We start from the raw sequence: 17,879 nt of genomic DNA, 5'->3' as shown, positions 1-17,879 counted from the left end.
CTTTTGAAACAAGTGTGCAGTGCTTTGTGAATTGTGTTCAAATAAAGAAAGTAGTGTGCAGTGTGTTGGGAAACGTGTGCTATTTTTCAGGAACAGTGTCTGATCAATTGAGAAAAACCGTAATTCACCAAAGCATAAAAAAGAAAAGAAAGCCCCGAGTCAATGCATCAAAATGTAAAAACCTGGATATAAACTAATCAAAACCCAGTGGACACAACATCAGAATCATGTCCTAAGAATACAAAATGAAAATAATGATGCAGTTGGAGAGTGGAGCTGAAACATCTACTGCTCCAAAGAAGGAGAGAAAACAAAAGGACTTCTTCATTTGTTTATTTTGTGATAACTTTGACAGTATTGTGGCAAAAGAATAGAAAACAGTTGCACTGAGGCAGAAGGATATTTGAGGCAGCGGTTCAGGACGATGACATGATCACACCATGTGACTCAGAAGTGATGCTCGATGGCCCTGAAGTCATCAGCCAATCCCTGCTCAGCATGGAGGAGAGGTGCTGTCGTCCTGGAGACTGTCAGACAAGGTGACCACATATGTTAATAAAGGAGAAAAAAATATAGTAATTGATCAGATTATTGATTGATTGATTGACAGGTCAGTAATTGATCAGTACCTGTAGCTCTGTGTCGATACAAAGACACCATGAGGACAGTAGAGATGAAGTATGGACAGAACACCACCAGGTGGCAGAGCAGCCTGAACACAAGCTGGAGGGAGGAAGAGACAGGGGGCGGAGCTGAGGGAGTGGGTGGAGTTAGCGATGAAGGCGGGGCTGAGAAAGGGGGCGGGGCTGAGGTCAGAAGTTTACCTGTAGAGAAAAAAACCTGGTCAGGTGACTGTTTGCTCAATTCATGTTTATTTTCAAGGCAGTCTGTGTCTCTTTTCAGTTGATGATTGTTGTGCATCTCTACTCGTGTTGTGTGTCTTTGTGTTAGTTGTGTGTCTCTCCTCATGTTGTGTGTCTCTCCTCATTTTGTGTGTCTCTCCTTGTGTTGTGTGTCTACTCATGTTGTGTGTCTCTTCTCATGTTGTGTGTCTCTACTCGTGTTGTGTGTCTCTTCTCGTGTTGTGTGTCTCTACTCATGTTGTGTGTCTCGAGACACACAACATGAGAAGATCTTCTCATGTTGTGTGTCTCCACTCATTTTGTGTGTCTCCACTCATGTTGTGTGTCTCCACTCATTTTGTGTGTCTCCACTCATTTTGTGTGTCTCCACTCATGTTATGTGTCTCCACTCATGTTGTGTGTCTCTCCTCATGTTGTGTGTCTCTACTTGTGTTGTGTGTCTCTTCTCGTGTTGTGTGTCTCTACTCATGTTGTGTGTCTCTCCTCATTTTGTGTGTCTCTACTCATGTTGTGTGTCTCTCCTCATGTTGTGTGTCTCTACTCATGTTGTGTGTCTCTACTCATGTTGTGTCTCTACTCATGTTGTGTGTCTCCACTCGTGTTGTGTGTCTCTACTCGTGTTGTGTGTCTCTTCTCGTGTTGTGTGTCTCTCCTCATGTTGTGTGTCTCTCCTCATGTTGTGTGTCTCTACTCATGTTGTGTCTCTACTCATGTTGTGTGTCTCTCCTCATGTTGTGTCTCTCCTCATGTTGTGTGTCTCTACTCATGTTGTGTGTCTCTACTCATGTTGTGTCTCTACTCATGTTGTGTGTCTCCACTCGTGTTGTGTGTCTCTACTCGTGTTGTGTGTCTCTTCTCGTGTTGTGTGTCTCTCCTCATGTTGTGTGTCTCTACTCATGTTGTGTCTCTACTCATGTTGTGTGTCTACTCATGTTGTGTGTCTCTCCTCATGTTGTGTGTCTCTTTCAGTAGAAGAATCCTGACCTGTGACAGAGATCCAGCTGGATGGAGACTCTCCATGACTGCTGATGTTACACCTGTAGAGGCCTTCATCAGACCTGGAAACATGGAGGATGGTCATGTGACCTCCGGGCTCAGTCCTGATGAGGGAGCCATCTTTATAGAAAGCAGCTGGGAGGGGGGAGTCCTGGTTTGATTGACAGCTCAGAGTGAGGGGATCTCCCTCCATCACAGGGAGGACAGGACTCTGCAGGATCACTGATCCACCTCAACACAGAGACAAACTACAGCATTTCATCCATTCACACACAGCTTCATCAGCACTGACTGCACAGCTCATCTTACCAGAAACAGTGAGGTGGATGCTCTGACTGGCTGCTGCCTGGATGGACTCACACCAGTAAACTCCACTGTCCCATGCTAAAGCAAAGCTGATGATGCAGCTAGAACCAGATCCTGTTCCCCAGTCATCACACTGAGTTCTGGTTCTTCTGGTGGTGTTTCTCCTCAGAGTCCATTCAGCAGAGATGTCTTCATCCTCACAGCTCAGAGAAACAGAATCTCCTTCAAAAAACTGAGATCTGTTGGGAGTCAGGTTCAGCTTCACCTGGTTTGTTGTGCAGCTCATCAGTGAGAGCAGAGCTGCAGGAGAACCACACTGAGGTTAGTTTGAGTTGTCACATAGAGCAGGAGGCATGGAGAAGCAGAGGTAACTTACAGATCCACAGCAGAGATGTTCCCTCCATCCTGAGCTGCTGATATTACATAAACTCTGATCAGCTCTCAGTCTCATCAGTAAACCCTCCTCCTTCCTGCCTGTCTGCTCTAGTTCCCTCTGCTCCGAACATCACTAGAAAAAGGCTGAGAGATGAAAGTCGGTCATGATACCTTCACTGACAGTCTGAGCAGCTCTGAAAAATCATTGGAGGTTTGGTACATTTATAAGCATAAAGCAGTTTCGTTGATCTGAAACTTTATCCACATTAACAACAGATTTACTGATTGTTATCTTCAGTTTCTGGTTTTATCATTTCATGCTGATGGAAGCAAACCATCTATAAATGACAGCAGTTCAGCTGAGAGGAAATCAGATGGGGGTGTTGTTACTGCAACCTGCAACCACTGAACTGTGGTCAGTGAAGAAGAGGTGAGGCTGCAGGAAGTCAGCGGCTGAAGTCACTCACAGCTTCATCTGAACCGGTTTTGTTTTTCCTGTTTGTGAGCAGCTTTTATGAACTCTGAAGATTCCAGTGACCTGCCTGATTTTTATTGACTACTGATGCATTCTCTGACAGATCAGCTGAAAAAAGAGTCGAGGTATGATCCAGAATCAGAGGAAACTGCTGCTGGTTAGGACCCGAGTGTCAGGCAGGACCGCTTCACAGGTAGCCAGCTTTGGAGATAGATCTATTTGGGAGTATAGTTCAGATCCTGGTGGGGAAGGTGGAACCCCTCAGGAGCCCACAGAAGCTTGACCGTGGTGGCAAAGGTAAAACACCTCTGGCGGCCTGGCAGGTGTCCAGCAGAGGAGAAGCACCCCACTGGGTGGCCATACAGGAGCTCAGCGGTGGAGCTCCTTGAGAGGTTAGTGATGAAAGCAGAGCCATTCAGGAGTAGGCAGAAGGCCAGCATCGGAGACAGACCCCTTTGGAAGCATGGCCAGGATCCTTGAAGTAAAGCTGGAGCCAGTTATGGCTGATCGAGGCTTTGTTGAAGCTTCAACACTTCATTCAAAACATGGTTCATTCCTCGAGGCTCCAGTGACTGACAGTGCTCCAGTAGGACCTCTAGTGGTCAGTGGCATGAAGTGCAATCGAGGTGTTAATTGGTTCATGGATTGTTTTGGATTTGATTGGCCATGCACATATTCCTGGGGACTACACCAGATGATTGTATGGTTTCTAGTGGTTACAGCAATCATAGTAATATGACTAGTAATAATAATGACAACAATAATATTGAAGAGCATGTTTCTTATTTGTCATGTCCGTTTGCAACTCCACATACTCTTCACTAATATTTTGGACAAACATGTAAATGGTGCTGCTACATTCATCTGATGTGCTCTGCAAATACAGACTGAAGTCATTTTCACATGGAGCAAATACGGATTATATTATGGATTTTGGCAAAGTATGTTCTGAGTTTCAGGTGATTAATTGGCGTTCGAAGCACTTCACTGCTTTCAATGTCACCCAAGTGTGTCATGTCAAGAGTCATGTGATCAAACCATGCCTCCGCACAGTGGTTCGATAGATTTGCTTCATGAGCTAGCATGTATGTATCACAGTCTCGGGTGTCAGACCATCACTAGCTGGAGCCCCTGCTGAGACTGATGATCTAGACAAAACCTGACTGGTAGTGGTGAAAAAATGAAGTGTCTGTAGAGGCCGGGCAGGTGGCCAGTGTTAGGAACGCATCCCAATGTGAAGATTGGCCAGATCCTGGTGGTGAAGGTGGAGAACCCCTGGGGAAGCTGGTGGTGGAAGCAGAACCCCTCGGTAGGCCAGCTACAAAGGTGGGACCGAGCCAGATATCGATGGGACCCAGCAGACATTACAGACTGAAGATGACAGGGCCTTGGACTTGATGCTGGTTAACCCAGACACACATTCAAGAAGAGATGGGCGGAAGATGAAAACCGCCAGAAACAGAATGAAAACCAGCAGCTCTGGGTGGACCATGGCGCTTGGCAGCAGGACCTCGGTGGAATCTAGTATTGGACTAGTGGTCGATGGCTCAACACTGAAAGATCCAGCTTATACATCGGTGAGCCACTGCACAAAATAGCAGGCAGTTACATTAAAATAATCAAACAGAAATGTATTAAACAAATAATGTGGAGCAAAAACAAGTTCCATTAAAAGTCCAGCTTAAAGTCCAGGTGTGTATAAAAATACAACCCAGATAGCAAATTATGGGTGAATCAATGTTGAATCTATGTTGAGACCTAACGTAGAAATTATACAGAAAGTGCAAGGTTGATAAAATGTTGAGTCAACGTTTGCTTACATAGATTACATGTTTGCAAACATAGATTCAACATTAATTAAACATTGACCTGTCAAACATTTTAATTAAACCAAAATACAACGTAGATTCAATGGTATCTTTTAAACACAAACTTCAATGTTGACAAAATGTTGTTGAATCAACGTTGATCCAACCATCAGTCTTCAACCGTAACCACAATTCAACCTTCTTAACCCTAATTCAACATTGATTTAACATCTTTTGCTGTCTGGGTAAAGTGTGATTTATGGTTGAAAAGCAAACGTTGACTCAACATTTTATCAACCTTGCGCTTTCTGAAAAGGGAAACACACAGGAATAAACAAAAACAGAACAAATCTAGCAACCACAACCCCAAAACACAACAAATATGTGAAACACTGTAATATTCCAGAGATCATGTACATTTTCTTTTTTTTAAATTGAAGAATACTGACATTGACCTCTATAAACAATGAGAGATCTTTAACAGTTTTTACTAAAGCAGCTCGGTAAATCACCCACTCTGCTCTGTGGACTGACATCCTGCAGCCTCGTCTCTTCTTTACTGATCACAATTCAGTAGCTGAAGTCTGCAGAAACAAAACTTCCGTCTGATTTCCTCTCAGCTGAACCGCTGTCATTTACACACAGTTTGTTTCCACCAGCATGAAATGTGATCAGTAATCTGATGATTGTAATCTATGTATTCTTCAGCTTTCTGGTGAGATCACCTCTGTCTCCAAACCCTCAGACTTTATTTTTTCAAACACTGAATACTTTGATGACAGTTATCAGACATCACTCAGCTCCCTCTAGAGGCACTAAAGACTTCCTGCTACTTTTACACATTAAAGGCATTGGAGGAGATTTAATTTCCTATGACTTTGAACGTAGCATGCGCATGCGCACATACAACCTCTCCCTCACCCCCCTCTAACCTCCCCCCTCTTAACATTTACGAAGAAACACCCCCCTCCAGAAACTTGCGTAGGACTCGTGAAGTTGTCTTTTACGGCTGGGTCCCCCTGGATCTTTATCTGCCATTATGTAAAAAAAGATGAGCAAAACAAGTCTCCAGCTAACTACGAAGCTATACCAAAGCAACACATACAGAAAACACGTAAGTCCAAGGCGTACCTAATCTACGTAACTTGGCCTGAGCCAGAAGATTTTTGATTGACAGGAAAGGGAGCAAACCAAACGCCTCGGTCCAAGCGCATTGATTGGCTGATGTTTTTCAGGTCCTGCCATGTCCACAGTTATTTTTTTTATTTTTTATTCTTTTAGAGACCATATATACAAGTCCACTAAAGGTCAGTATATTCATTTTATGTGAATCAGACAAATTAAACAAAAAAAACATCCTCCATAATGCCTTTAACAGCTGGAAACACTGAGGTTGAAGATGGTAAATTAATCTGTAGGTTTTTGATATTTTGGTGAGATAGTCTGTAGGTTTTTGATGTTCAGTGTTCCTGAACAGTTTGAACTGTTCAGGGACACTTATTTATGGAGGGATGTCCACAATGATCTACTTCACGCATTGTCACCACAACTTCACGTGTGCACACTGTTTGCATGTTTCACCTCCAGTCAGTGATAAAGAAAAAAACATGTCTATTGTCTAGTGTTTCCACAGTGACTGATGAATAACCTTGTGTAATGTAAATCTATCATGTCTGTCTTTGGACTCATTTTCATTCATGTGTTGTCTCTTCATATATCCCAACAGGGAACCACTTATGAGCAAAGTTGTTGCATCAGGTGAGGACAGGTGGATTTACATCTGGTTTGCATTGATCAACAAAGTACAGAACCACAGTCTGTGACCTGAAGTGGCCTTTTTATCACAGTTACATTCACTTGGACCACTTTCCGCTATGCAACATTTTCCATAACTGTGGTTGGACAACTATTTAAATTCACCCTGTGAAGAAAAACGACAGCCTGTCTCCCTCTGATCGCTTTACACACCACCGGCCATGGGGTGGCAGCAGAGAGCGTGCGAACGTCTTGGCTGACAGGATGCAGTGAGGCAGGTGCTTTATTTTGCTTCCCTTGCCTGCTTTTTCAAACCACGGGAACTGATCATGCCTGGATCCAGACAGGTACTTACTTTTTTGTCATTTAATAATGTAAATAGAAATGTTAGTTGACACAAGTGGCACTTTAGACTGAAAGCCTGTTGATTTTCATATGTTCTGAAATCTGAGGAATTACTGTTTTTCTTTATTTTCATTGTAAATATTTAATGTTAGTTGACAGAAGCACTTTGGGCTCAAAGCCTAAGATAAGATAAGATAATAACTAATGGTTTCACTATTTTTTTTATTGCTTTGATCTTAAACATGCAGATTTGCTGTTTTCTCTTTGTCATGTAAGGTTGTTAATGTAAAAGTTAGCTCACAGAAGCACTGTCTGCTTTAAGCCTTATAGTTAGGTTTTTTTTAACAAAATGTCCAATGTTTGTTGGTTTCACAGGTATAGATTTGTTTTTGTTTATTTGAGTATGTAAATATAAATATGTTGTTCCAAAGATTTTGCTGGACAGAAGAAGCACTTGGCATTCTTTGAAGCTGGAAAAATGAATTGTTTCTTTTTTTTACTTTTGAAGTAAAAAAATAGATTTGCATATTTATACATTCTTAATTTGTTTAATTATAGAAAAGGAGATTTTAAGGGTTTGTGTACCAATTACACCTTATCTGGAGCAACTCGTATCAAACACTGGGGAGATCAATTCAAATTCACTAGCTGGTAACATCTACGTGCATTTAATTGTCTATTTCACTCAGCAGTAGTGCTTAGGTGTACCCTCGTAGTGGTGCATAGTAATAGCACATTAAATGGCTGTGAACATAATTTACATCAATTCTTGTATTCCGGTGTTGCCGACTCTGCTATTTGGTTTGGTAAATTAAGTGCCCCCCCCAAGAGAAAAATTCACCAGCCGCCACTGCTAAATATAGAGGCAATTTTAAAAGACTTGAAAATAAAAATGTGAATGAATGTGTGTTTCTGGCAATCAAACATTTCAGCAGAACGAAATGGTGTAAAAAGGAGAGAAAACCTCAGACATGTGGATGATGTAAATATGGCACATTTGTTTAGTTTCCGACCATTTTCAGTCCACAGCAGTCATTGGTGTCCAACCTGTGGGTGTGTTTGATCCACATCTGTCTCATTTTTGTTTCTATATCCTATTTGTTTATATTTCTATGTTACATTGTTCAGGATGATAAATGTGTCTTTTTCAGGGCTCTGTTCAGGCCTTCATCAGTACCAGTTAATTGATGAACCAAAGACCTGAAGAGAAGCCCAACAGTACTGCAGAGAAAAGTTCACTGGCCTGGCTACTGTGGACAACATGGAAGACGTGGATCAACTGATTGCAGCTGCTGGCAGTGGCTACAGTGGAAAAGTATGGATTGGCCTGTATGACAATTCTAGCAGCTGGGCGTAGTCGATGACAGATGATGGCTACTACGAAACCAACAATCAGCAGTTTCTCTGGTGGAAAACTGGTCAACAAGATAATCGCAGAGATTACTGGAACCTATGCACTATTGTAGAAAAAGGTCTATTGTATGATGTGCTATGCTCCCGAACAGGCCCTTTTTTTTTGCTATGACAATTGTAACGGTGAGTAAAACTTTACGTCTTCAAATCAAATCAAATCAACTTTATTTATATGGCACTTTTCATACAATAGAGTAACACAAAGTGCCTCACAGAGGATAAAAAAAAACAACACAATACAAAACACTGTGAAAAACCCGAAACCTTCCACCCCCCAACAAATATACACACAGATACACAATCACATATACATTCACACACAAGACGTGGCTCAACTGATTGCAGCTGCTGGCAGTGGCTACAGTGGTAAAGTATGGATTGGCCTGTATGACAATTCTAGCAGCTGGGCGTGGTCGATGACAGATGATGGCTACTACGGAACCAACAATCAGCCCTTTCTCAGGTGGTCCAAGGGCCAACCAAATGATCGCAGAGATGAGTGGCACCTATGCGCTACGGTAGTTAAAGGTGGAGGTGTGAATGATGTGCCATGCTCCTACCCACTCCCCTTTCTCTGCTATGACAATTTAGACGGTGAGTAAATTGTTACTTCTTGTGGTTTCTGTGATCCAGTAACATGTAGTGCATTTTCTAGATTGTGGTATAATTATTACTTCAAGTGTGTGTTTAGGCCCCAAAACAGAAAATGAACGGCAGCTTTGACTGTTTTATTTGTCTTGTAAAGATGTAACTCACATGTGAAGATTTTACTCTTTTCTTAATTTGATTTCATGCAGATTGGATTTTTAAAACTGTTGGTCAGAATAAATTACTTTTGTGTGCAAATTAGTCTCACTGAACTTTCAAAATTCTTGCCAGCTTCTTCTCCTCCAAGATATGTCTAGAAGTCCTGGAAGGTGACATGGGAGGAAGCTCAGAGCTACTGCAGGAAGTTCCACACAGACCTGGCCTCCATCAGGAATGAAGAAGAGATGACACTGGTCCAGAAGGCTGGACCAGGAAATATGGGTGTTTTCGTTGGTCTGTCTAGAAGAACCTGGTACTCTTGGTCAGATGGCACAGAGCATGAATTCAAAAACTGGTTGACTGGAAACATACCATATAACAGTGGAGACTGTGCTACCCGTTTGATCGGTGCTACTGATGCTGGAAAGTGGGTGGAAGATCACTGTGATCAAAAACTTCCTTTCATGTGCCACTACGGTGAGTTGTCTTCAAACAAACTCACACTGACTGTGCTGCACTGACACTCAAGTCTATTTTTCATGAATCTGTATTTCCATTTTGTCCACAGAGACAAAGCAGCTTCGGATCAAGCTGAGGGTTCTGAAATCCACAATGGACCTGAATGACCCCGCTGTGACGGAGGCCATCCTGAAACTGGTCAGTGTGAGATGAGATAGTTTCATGTTAACATTTAAATTTAAGAGGACATAAATCTGTAAGAACAAGAAGAAGAATCAAAATCTTTTCTTTCTGCTCATGAACTTGTTTTTCAGCTGGAGAAGAAGCTGAAAGAGAAAGGGATCACAGCAGGGTTCAAACTTAGATGGGTCAAGAAGAATGACAACACCATCTTTGAGGAAGAGAAGGAAGAGAAGGATGAACTGTAAACTGTATTTACAGGATATCTTTCATTTGTTTTACTTTGAAGGTTCATGTTTTAGGTTGACATGTTAGAGCCAACTAATAAATATCAAACTGTCATGTGAGACATTTATTGTTTTGGAGTAGAGCAGAGTAAATTGTTCAGAAAACTGAACAAATATCTTATTTATCCTGTTGCTGTGTTGATAAATTAATGGTAGGGCAGATTTACAGGTGATTTTATGCAACATACATGTGGAAATCTACACATTTAAACTGTGAAAACTTTCTCATGTGAAAATGTTGTAATGAACTGCAGAGACATCAGCGTATCCCTGTAAAGCTGGATTCATTTATAGAGCATGTTGTTGGATATTTCAGAGTGATGTGTGATGTATTAGGATTTAATATTGTAGCTTTGTAAGAAAATCTCTGAGGTCATGAGAGTTGTGAAGGAAAAATGACTCTTTCCCCTTTCTAAGGTCATAATGGCCTTTAGACAGACAGACACTGCAGGAGATCAGATATCGTCTATTGTGATGTGACTAAGCAGACCAGTTGTCTCCATATTGGTCTGTAATCTAAATCTGACCTTCTCCCAACTCCAATATAAAGCCAAAGATCAGAGAGAATCCTCAGAAGTGCTGCTGGCATTGCTTGCATGTACTGCTGCTCTGTTGGTGTCACTTCTCCTGATATCAGTAAACATTACTCACAACCTAAGTCATCTGAGTCTCCAGTGTGTCTCTCTGGATCTGCCTCCACATCACTGAACTTCAGCAACAAGAGTCCAGTGAATGTTCTTCATTGTGTGGTTTTTAAATATCTACAGATCTGTAGCTGACTTGTATCTGTTCTTTGTGTTAAAACTGTGTTTGCAACTGTAATCATCATAACGATTTCTGTTCATTATACTGGTTTGGTTTTCAATAAAGTTTTCTGACAATAACAAAAATTATCACCAGTTGTATCCTTTAAAATGTAAATGTGACTTTTCAGTTTAATCTGAATCTTTATTTAAATATCCAGTCATGCATTAAACCCACAACTCTTTCTAAACCTGCTTCTGAACCAGCTGAGCTGCTACATGAACTCTGGCATGAAGGAAAATATTTACAGTCAGATGTAATAAATAATAGAAATTAAAAAAAAATCATGTCTGACGATTAAAGTGCAGTTTACTTCACAGTTAACCATCTGGTTTAAATGAAGACTGAATGATTTGAATTTTTTCACATGACATCTTTGGTTTATGAAAAGACAATCAACATATTCTGTGAAAAATTCTTTTTTTTAAATTTCCTAAATTTCCCTCTATGTTGTCGTGCAAGTCTAACAAGGTGAACTAAACTGACATCATCTGTGAGTTAAAGAGTAAATTCCACAAGTGTATCAGGATGAAATGTGAAGGTTGAATTTGAACTGAACCTGGAATTATTTCTTGCAGTGTTCTGACTGCTCCACTTGGTGGCAATAAAGAACAAGAAAAACAAACACCTGTAATCCTGTAATGAGTGGAAACACTCCATCCTGTTTCTCTGACAGACACCACATCCAGTAACCTCTCAGATCCAACCACAACCCCCAGATACTATCTCTGATGCTGCCTGAGAGTTTTCTTTCTGGGGAACCCGCCAACCCAACAAAGGATGGCCTGCTCCCAGACCTGGAGGAGAGTCCCAATAATTCCTCATTTCATTCAGCTGCCTGTTGTCCTTGAAGTGGAGAATCCCCACACCAACCAGTTGCCTGCCTGATCCTGCTCCCTGAGATTCCAAGGAGCCTTCTTCTGACGAGCCTTCCAGGAGGATGCGTGGCTCCTGTTGACCACAGACGTCACCGCTCTTCAGCATCATGGAGATCCCAGTTACCAATCCTGCATCCTGGCCACTTCCGAGAGGCTGAACCTCATCTCACCTGTTCCTATCTCTGCAAAGGTTGAATACATTTCACCTTCTGTTCCACATTATGTCGTCTTTCTTCACAAGGTGAATTTAAATAGTTATCCAATTACACGATGAAGTTATGCAAAATGTTGCATGGCAGAAAGTGATCCAAATCTAGTATCTTGTAATTCCATTTATTATTTATCCATCGCCTTCTCCTCTGTGGGGTTCCAGGGGGGCTGGAGTCTATTCTAGTTCACTTAAGATGAAGACAGGGGACACCTGGACAGGTCTCCAGTCCAAAACAGCTTGTAATTCACTTTCAAAAGTAAACACATTCTTCACTAAGTCTCTGATCTCCTCCACCTCATTAGTTTCTACATCTGGGTTCTCCACAAACCTGTGACAGTTTTGTTTCAAGACAAACTGAATCTATGTCCTTCCTTGACCTGTCCAGTGGCGTATCCAGGACTTTTTTACCGGGGTGGCCTTGATGGGACACAAAGCTAGTGTGGGGTGGCTATGGCATAGCGGAGTTTAATGCCATGTACGCAGCCGACCACAGTTCAAATCCCAGTACTTTGCTGCATGTGACATCCCCTCTTTCTCCCATGATTTCCTGTCTCATAAGTGTTGAATAAAGGTGTCTATTCTGGTTTATTTTTAAATTCCATTTCCCATTATTACAGTCCTCAATTATATCTGGTTAGATTAGCAAAATTCAACTGCTCTCAACTCATTCTGCAGAATAACATGATCAGTCATCAGCTCATCAACTGTGTCACCTGTATTGTTGCTTTACTAACTGAAGCGCCATCTTGTACCAATTACTGCAGTAAGTTGCTAGGAACGCTAGATTCATAACATCGAATTTTAAACAAAAAATTGTCTCAGATTAGTTATTTCACCGGTAAGCAGCTGTGTAATACACAGGATGATGTAGAGAGCTGTTAGATCATGGGTAGTAGAAGCCAGACACGGAGCTGATGGGGTTCTATCCGTCTTCTCTGCGTTTATTTCTCTCTAGCTATGACAACCTGCGAACAATATTTTATTCCTTACATACATCTTACATGTGAAAAGTAATCCCACGAGCTCTTGTTTCCTTACAGCGCTCATTAGAGCATCCATAGGCTGAACAGAAGTCCGGCATCTAAGTGTTGAGTGGCAAAACCAGCATTGTAAAAAAATATCCGAGCACCTTGTATAGTAGCTACACGTGTGACGTTTCTAAAAATCAAACAGTTTGGCAATCGGTTCAAAATTCGGCGAATAATTCCACTTTTAGATTCAGCAGTACCTCTCTTCTCCATAGATGTCTATGCACCGCTGCCTTGGCTGGCCCCGAAGCAAAATGGCGGCGCTCCAGGCACATCGCTCGAGTGGGCAGCCGCAGTCAACGAGGCGTCTACGTATATGTCTATGGTTTCTGCTAGGTGTAGTCTACTTGATCGCGGCACCGACACGGCAAAATAAAAGCATCAATAAGGAAGCAGGATATTATAGCACGCACGTTTAACAACACATGTCCGTTTCTGTTTATAATTTCCTCTGCGGGGAGACACTGGCGATATCAGGAAAAAAAAGAAAACTAACGTTCAATTCTTAACTTGGTTTGAGGCTGCTAAACTTAATCTAGCTCGTGCAGCCACTGCAGTGTAGTTCGTCTTACTCTTTTAGCTGATACTTAGTGCTAGATGAAGTTTTTCTACACATTCAGAGGGAACTACGATATAAACAAACATTGCATTACCATACCTCCGACAGATTTCACCGGTTTCCTTATCCAGCATGTGAAGCTCCTTTCACCATCCTCACAGTCCAGCAGCTGCAGCAGGTGCAACGTAAGACGCAATGTGCGTGGGTCACCCGACTCTCCACCTGTATGGTCATTGGCCAGACGTACACTGAACAGAGATCAGCTGTCACAGGCTCGGTAAAACCATTATTGTGATAGTTCAAAATGTAAAACTGGCTCTAAATCAGTTGATCGGCTGTCATCACTGATTGACAGAATTTCTCTTGTTTCTCGTGTTGACGAACTTGACCAACCATGGGCGTAACCACCATCTCAGAAGTGAGGGGGACAAATTTTTCAGAGCGATTTATCATTCTCTTACATTTAATTGCACCGTCCTTAGTGGCTAAAGAACCACATAATCCCTAACAGCCACAGTACAATACCAGAGGACCAACTAGGCTAGTTCTTTAAACTATAAAGTATAAAACTTTAAACTATAAAATCTAAAGTTTTAGTGGCCAAACTCTAGTTGAGTTGACAACAATGTCCCTTGAACATCTACTGGACGAGTAGCCAAAGGTGCCAAACACTGAACATGAAATGATCAGTACTGCCTGGTTTCTCCCTGCAATAGATATCTTATTCTCAGGAAGTTATAATCTCTCCTTACCTGTAAAGACCCTACATCCTTGTCCCTGCTGCTGGCCTCTGATCCATCTCCTCCCTGACTCTGCTCTTTCTGTTATGGCAATAAAAATAAAAAATGTGGTAAGAAAAATTCTGAAATAGCATTAGGAAGAGTAAAAATTGCAGTAGAATTTACCTCAAAATCACTTTAATCCATATATATATATTTTTTTCTCAGCCACTTATATATTTTTTTCACCTCTGCAGACCCTGCATGGTCAACATTACTGCTGGCCGCTGCCTCTGGTCCATCTCCTGCCTGACTCTGCTCTTTGTTATGGAAATAATCATTAAAAAATCTGAAAATCAAAATTCTGAGATAGAATTAGAAAGAGAAGCAGTAAAAATAGTTGTAAATTTAACCACTTTTATACCATAGATAGCCTATTCTTTTTTCTCCTCCCTGACTCTCCTCTTTTTGGTCCAAAAGACTTAAATACATGGAGAGCAATTGTGAGCACATCTTCTGCCCAGAAATGAAAGAGGACTGGGTTTATTCCAAGAATAAACTAATTAGCAGTAATGTAACAGAGGCAGCCACATTTGAATTATTGTTAACTAGCTTAACATATTGATATATTGCCACGTTTTACCTTGTCATCATTTAGCTAACAAGTCTAACATTGTTTGCATCCAACAAGGTCACACAACTTACACGGTTTGTTTGGAAAGAACTGTGTAAAGTGTTTTGCTTCTTGCTGGCTCTGGCTGGTTTGCTAAACATTACTCCAGACGCACGTTCAGCACTGCTCAGCACAGCAGCACGTCTCCTCTGGAACACCTGCGTTAGCACGCGCTCATGGTGCATTCAAAGACGGCTCGGGAAAACACGTTACTGGATGCTAATAACGGGTTTAGTTGTTGTAACGGCTGAAAAAAGTGCGGGGGACAGATGTGGAAAGTGCGGGGGACAGAGGGGACAGATGTGGAAAGTGCGGGGGACATGGCTCATGCGTACCCCGCGTCCGTTACGCCCATGTGACCAACTACCTATCAGATCTGGGATGGCCGCAGGGGTGGCCAATGAGATTTCAGGGGTGGCCCCGGCCACCCCAGGCCACCCCCTAAAATCGCCATTGGTGGTGTGGACAAGATGCTGGTGGGCTGGAGGTTAGATGACTACACTTATGAAGTGCTCGGTCAACTCGAGCCCAATGATGTTCATGTCCTTGATTCACATTTATCTGAAATTGAGCAAAGTAAAGCATAATTGACACTTGGATATTTAGACTTCTTTTTTACACCCATATCTGCCATGAGTGGTTCTTTCAGACAGTGCAACTCAGCATTGAAAGGCTCAGTGAGGAATGAAGTCACTGATTTCATGGGACAATCATCAAAACTCTCGTTTCCCTGATGTATTACTGTTGACTTATTACTGTAATCACACTGTCCTCCACCTACAATAAACTATAGATGACAGTTGTTCAACATTATCATCATTATTATTATTGGTAAAACAGAGGGAGGAGGAGGAGTGGCAGCAGAAATGCAAACTGTTCAGGGACATTGATTTATGGAGGGATGTCCACAATGACCTACTTCACCTGTTGCCATCACAACCTCACTGCAGATAAGCAAATTAGTATGTAAATGCTGGGTGCTTGTTGTTGCACAAAGACAGACAGACGTGAATCTGCTGCTGCTACGTTCTGTATGTTTTCTTTGTACTATAGTTTGCACATAAAAGTTATTTTAAATGATGTGTGCTGCTATTAACCTTTGTTAAATTACTACAACATAATATTCAGGCCCTTGAAACTATTTTGACCTCTTGTTTTAATATGGGTGGAGTGTTTGGATCAGCCTATTAGTGTACGTGTGCACAATGTTTGCATGCTTCACCTCCAGAGATGATGGGAGTCATGAATCTCTTTTATTTTGAGGGTCGGGGCTAAAAAATTGTGAAAATCACTGGTACAGAAAACAAAATGTTTCTTGTCCAGTGTTGCCTCAGTGACTGATGAAGACACTTGTGGAATGTACATCCACAGTGTTTGTCTTTAGACTCATTTTTATTTTATGTTTTGTCTCTTCATATATCCCAACAGGGAACAACATGTTAGCAAACTGGTTGCATCAGGGAGCAATCCACCGGTTTCTGACAGAGAACCAGACTTGGAAGTGCTTATCCACATCCCCGCCACTTCACACTCGGCCGCAAACCACTCCAGTGCTGCCGAAGGTCATGGTCTGAGGAAGCCAACAGAACCACATCATCTGCAAATAGCAGAGATGCGATCCTGAGGCCCCCAAACCAGACACTATCATTACCCCAACTGCGCCTTGAGATTCTGTCCATGAACACCACAAACAGCATCAGAGACAAGGGAAAGCCCTGGAGGAGTCCAACACCCACTGGAAACATGTCTGACTTTGTGTCGAGTATGCAAACACAATTCCCACTTTGCTTGTACAGGGACCGAATGGTTTGTATCAGCGAGCCCGGTGTCCCATACTCCTACAGTACCCGGGTCATTCCTACTATTCGGTGCCATTTCGGCCTTGTTTAATCTATTAAAAAAATGTTAAAATTTCCAATTTTTTCGTCTTTTATCTGAAGGATTACTTATCAAACTATAAGAAAACTATATTGGTCCAGCTCAGGATATCAATAATCTAATATTTTTACCAAAGTCTTTGCATGTGACAGACGGCAAATGTCCACCCTGTTACGGGACATTCTCACATCTATTACACTATGTTTCCAAACCACTCTAGCTATAATAATTACATTTAGTAAGAGCTAAAATGCCCCTTAATTTACCCTTGAAATATCTGTTTTGAGAAATATTAACAAAGAAGTATATGTACAAAAAATGTGCTCTATTGTAAGGCACAACACAATTTGAACACATTTCTTTTCAATTTTAAGATAATTTCAATGGAATCTACCTTCTTTTTTTTTTAGTGATTTCATTATACTAATTAGAAACTGCAAGTAAACACGAAGACATGCTCAATATTTCAGACTTTTTATCTAATTCTCATCAAAAAATAATAAGGTAACAGGGTGGACAGACGAGTAACAGGGTGGACAAGACGTCACAGAATGGACCTAATATTTGTGAACAAAATTTTATTTAAAAAAGTAAATTTATTTAACCTTTACATGAACATTAAAATTATTTTAAAAAAATACTTCCAACAAGTAAATAAAAATATCATTAACTAGTCATATGAAAAACATCAAAAACGTCATTAGCATCAGCTTTACATACGAATTCACTGAACAATATAATTCATTAACAATTAGAAATTCATTCAATAATTTAAAATAGGAAATTCATTCAATAACTAAAAATAAAATAATCAATTTATAACCAAAAATAATAATAGAAGACAACATATGCTGAAGAAAGATGTTTATCCACCTCTGTTATGTCCACCCTGTTACTGTGTGTCCGCCCTGTTACTGTGTGTCCCCCCTGTTACTGTGTGTCCGCCCTGTTACTGTGTGTCCCCCCTGTTACTGTGTGTCCGCCCTGTTACTGTGTGTCCGCCCTGTTACTGTGTGTCCGCCCTGTTACTGTGTGTCCGCCCTGTTACTGTGTGTCCGCCCTGTTACTGTGTGTCCACCCTGTTACTGTGTGTCCGCCCTGTTACTGTGTGTCCACCCTG

The 17,879-nt window shown here is 41.5% G+C and overlaps 1 protein-coding gene and 1 long non-coding RNA gene across 4 annotated transcripts; one reads left to right on the top strand and one right to left on the bottom strand.

Moving 5' to 3' along the window:
- Positions 1 to 317: 317 nt before the first annotated feature.
- On the bottom strand, positions 318 to 2,665 carry LOC127532576 (Fc receptor-like B). Of its 2 annotated transcripts, none has more exons than XM_051944462.1 (5): positions 2,542 to 2,665; positions 2,169 to 2,465; positions 1,848 to 2,090; positions 630 to 824; positions 318 to 527 (listed from the first exon to the last, which is right to left on the bottom strand). In XM_051944462.1, the coding sequence occupies exons 1-5, from the start codon at positions 2,567 to 2,569 to the stop codon at positions 448 to 450; spliced, it is 843 nt and encodes a 280-aa protein (XP_051800422.1). In that variant the 5' UTR covers positions 2,570 to 2,665; the 3' UTR covers positions 318 to 447. The 2 variants fall into 2 exon arrangements, with proteins under 2 accessions (XP_051800422.1, XP_051800423.1); XM_051944463.1 differs by having other exon boundaries at positions 630 to 723.
- Positions 2,666 to 6,796: 4,131 nt separating this feature from the next.
- On the top strand, positions 6,797 to 10,902 carry LOC127532676 (uncharacterized). Of its 2 annotated transcripts, XR_007940260.1 has the most exons (5): positions 6,797 to 6,925; positions 8,075 to 8,930; positions 9,216 to 9,560; positions 9,652 to 9,740; positions 9,857 to 10,902. It is a non-coding gene; the product is annotated as an uncharacterized LOC127532676 (long non-coding RNA). The 2 variants fall into 2 exon arrangements; XR_007940259.1 differs by having other exon boundaries at positions 8,075 to 9,560.
- Positions 10,903 to 17,879: the final 6,977 nt, after the last annotated feature.

Source organism: Acanthochromis polyacanthus, chromosome 24 (genome assembly GCF_021347895.1).
Source record: "Acanthochromis polyacanthus isolate Apoly-LR-REF ecotype Palm Island chromosome 24, KAUST_Apoly_ChrSc, whole genome shotgun sequence".
In the NCBI taxonomy this organism is placed as follows: Eukaryota; Metazoa; Chordata; class Actinopteri; family Pomacentridae; genus Acanthochromis; species Acanthochromis polyacanthus.
This window is presented reverse-complemented; position numbering and strand designations above follow the sequence as displayed.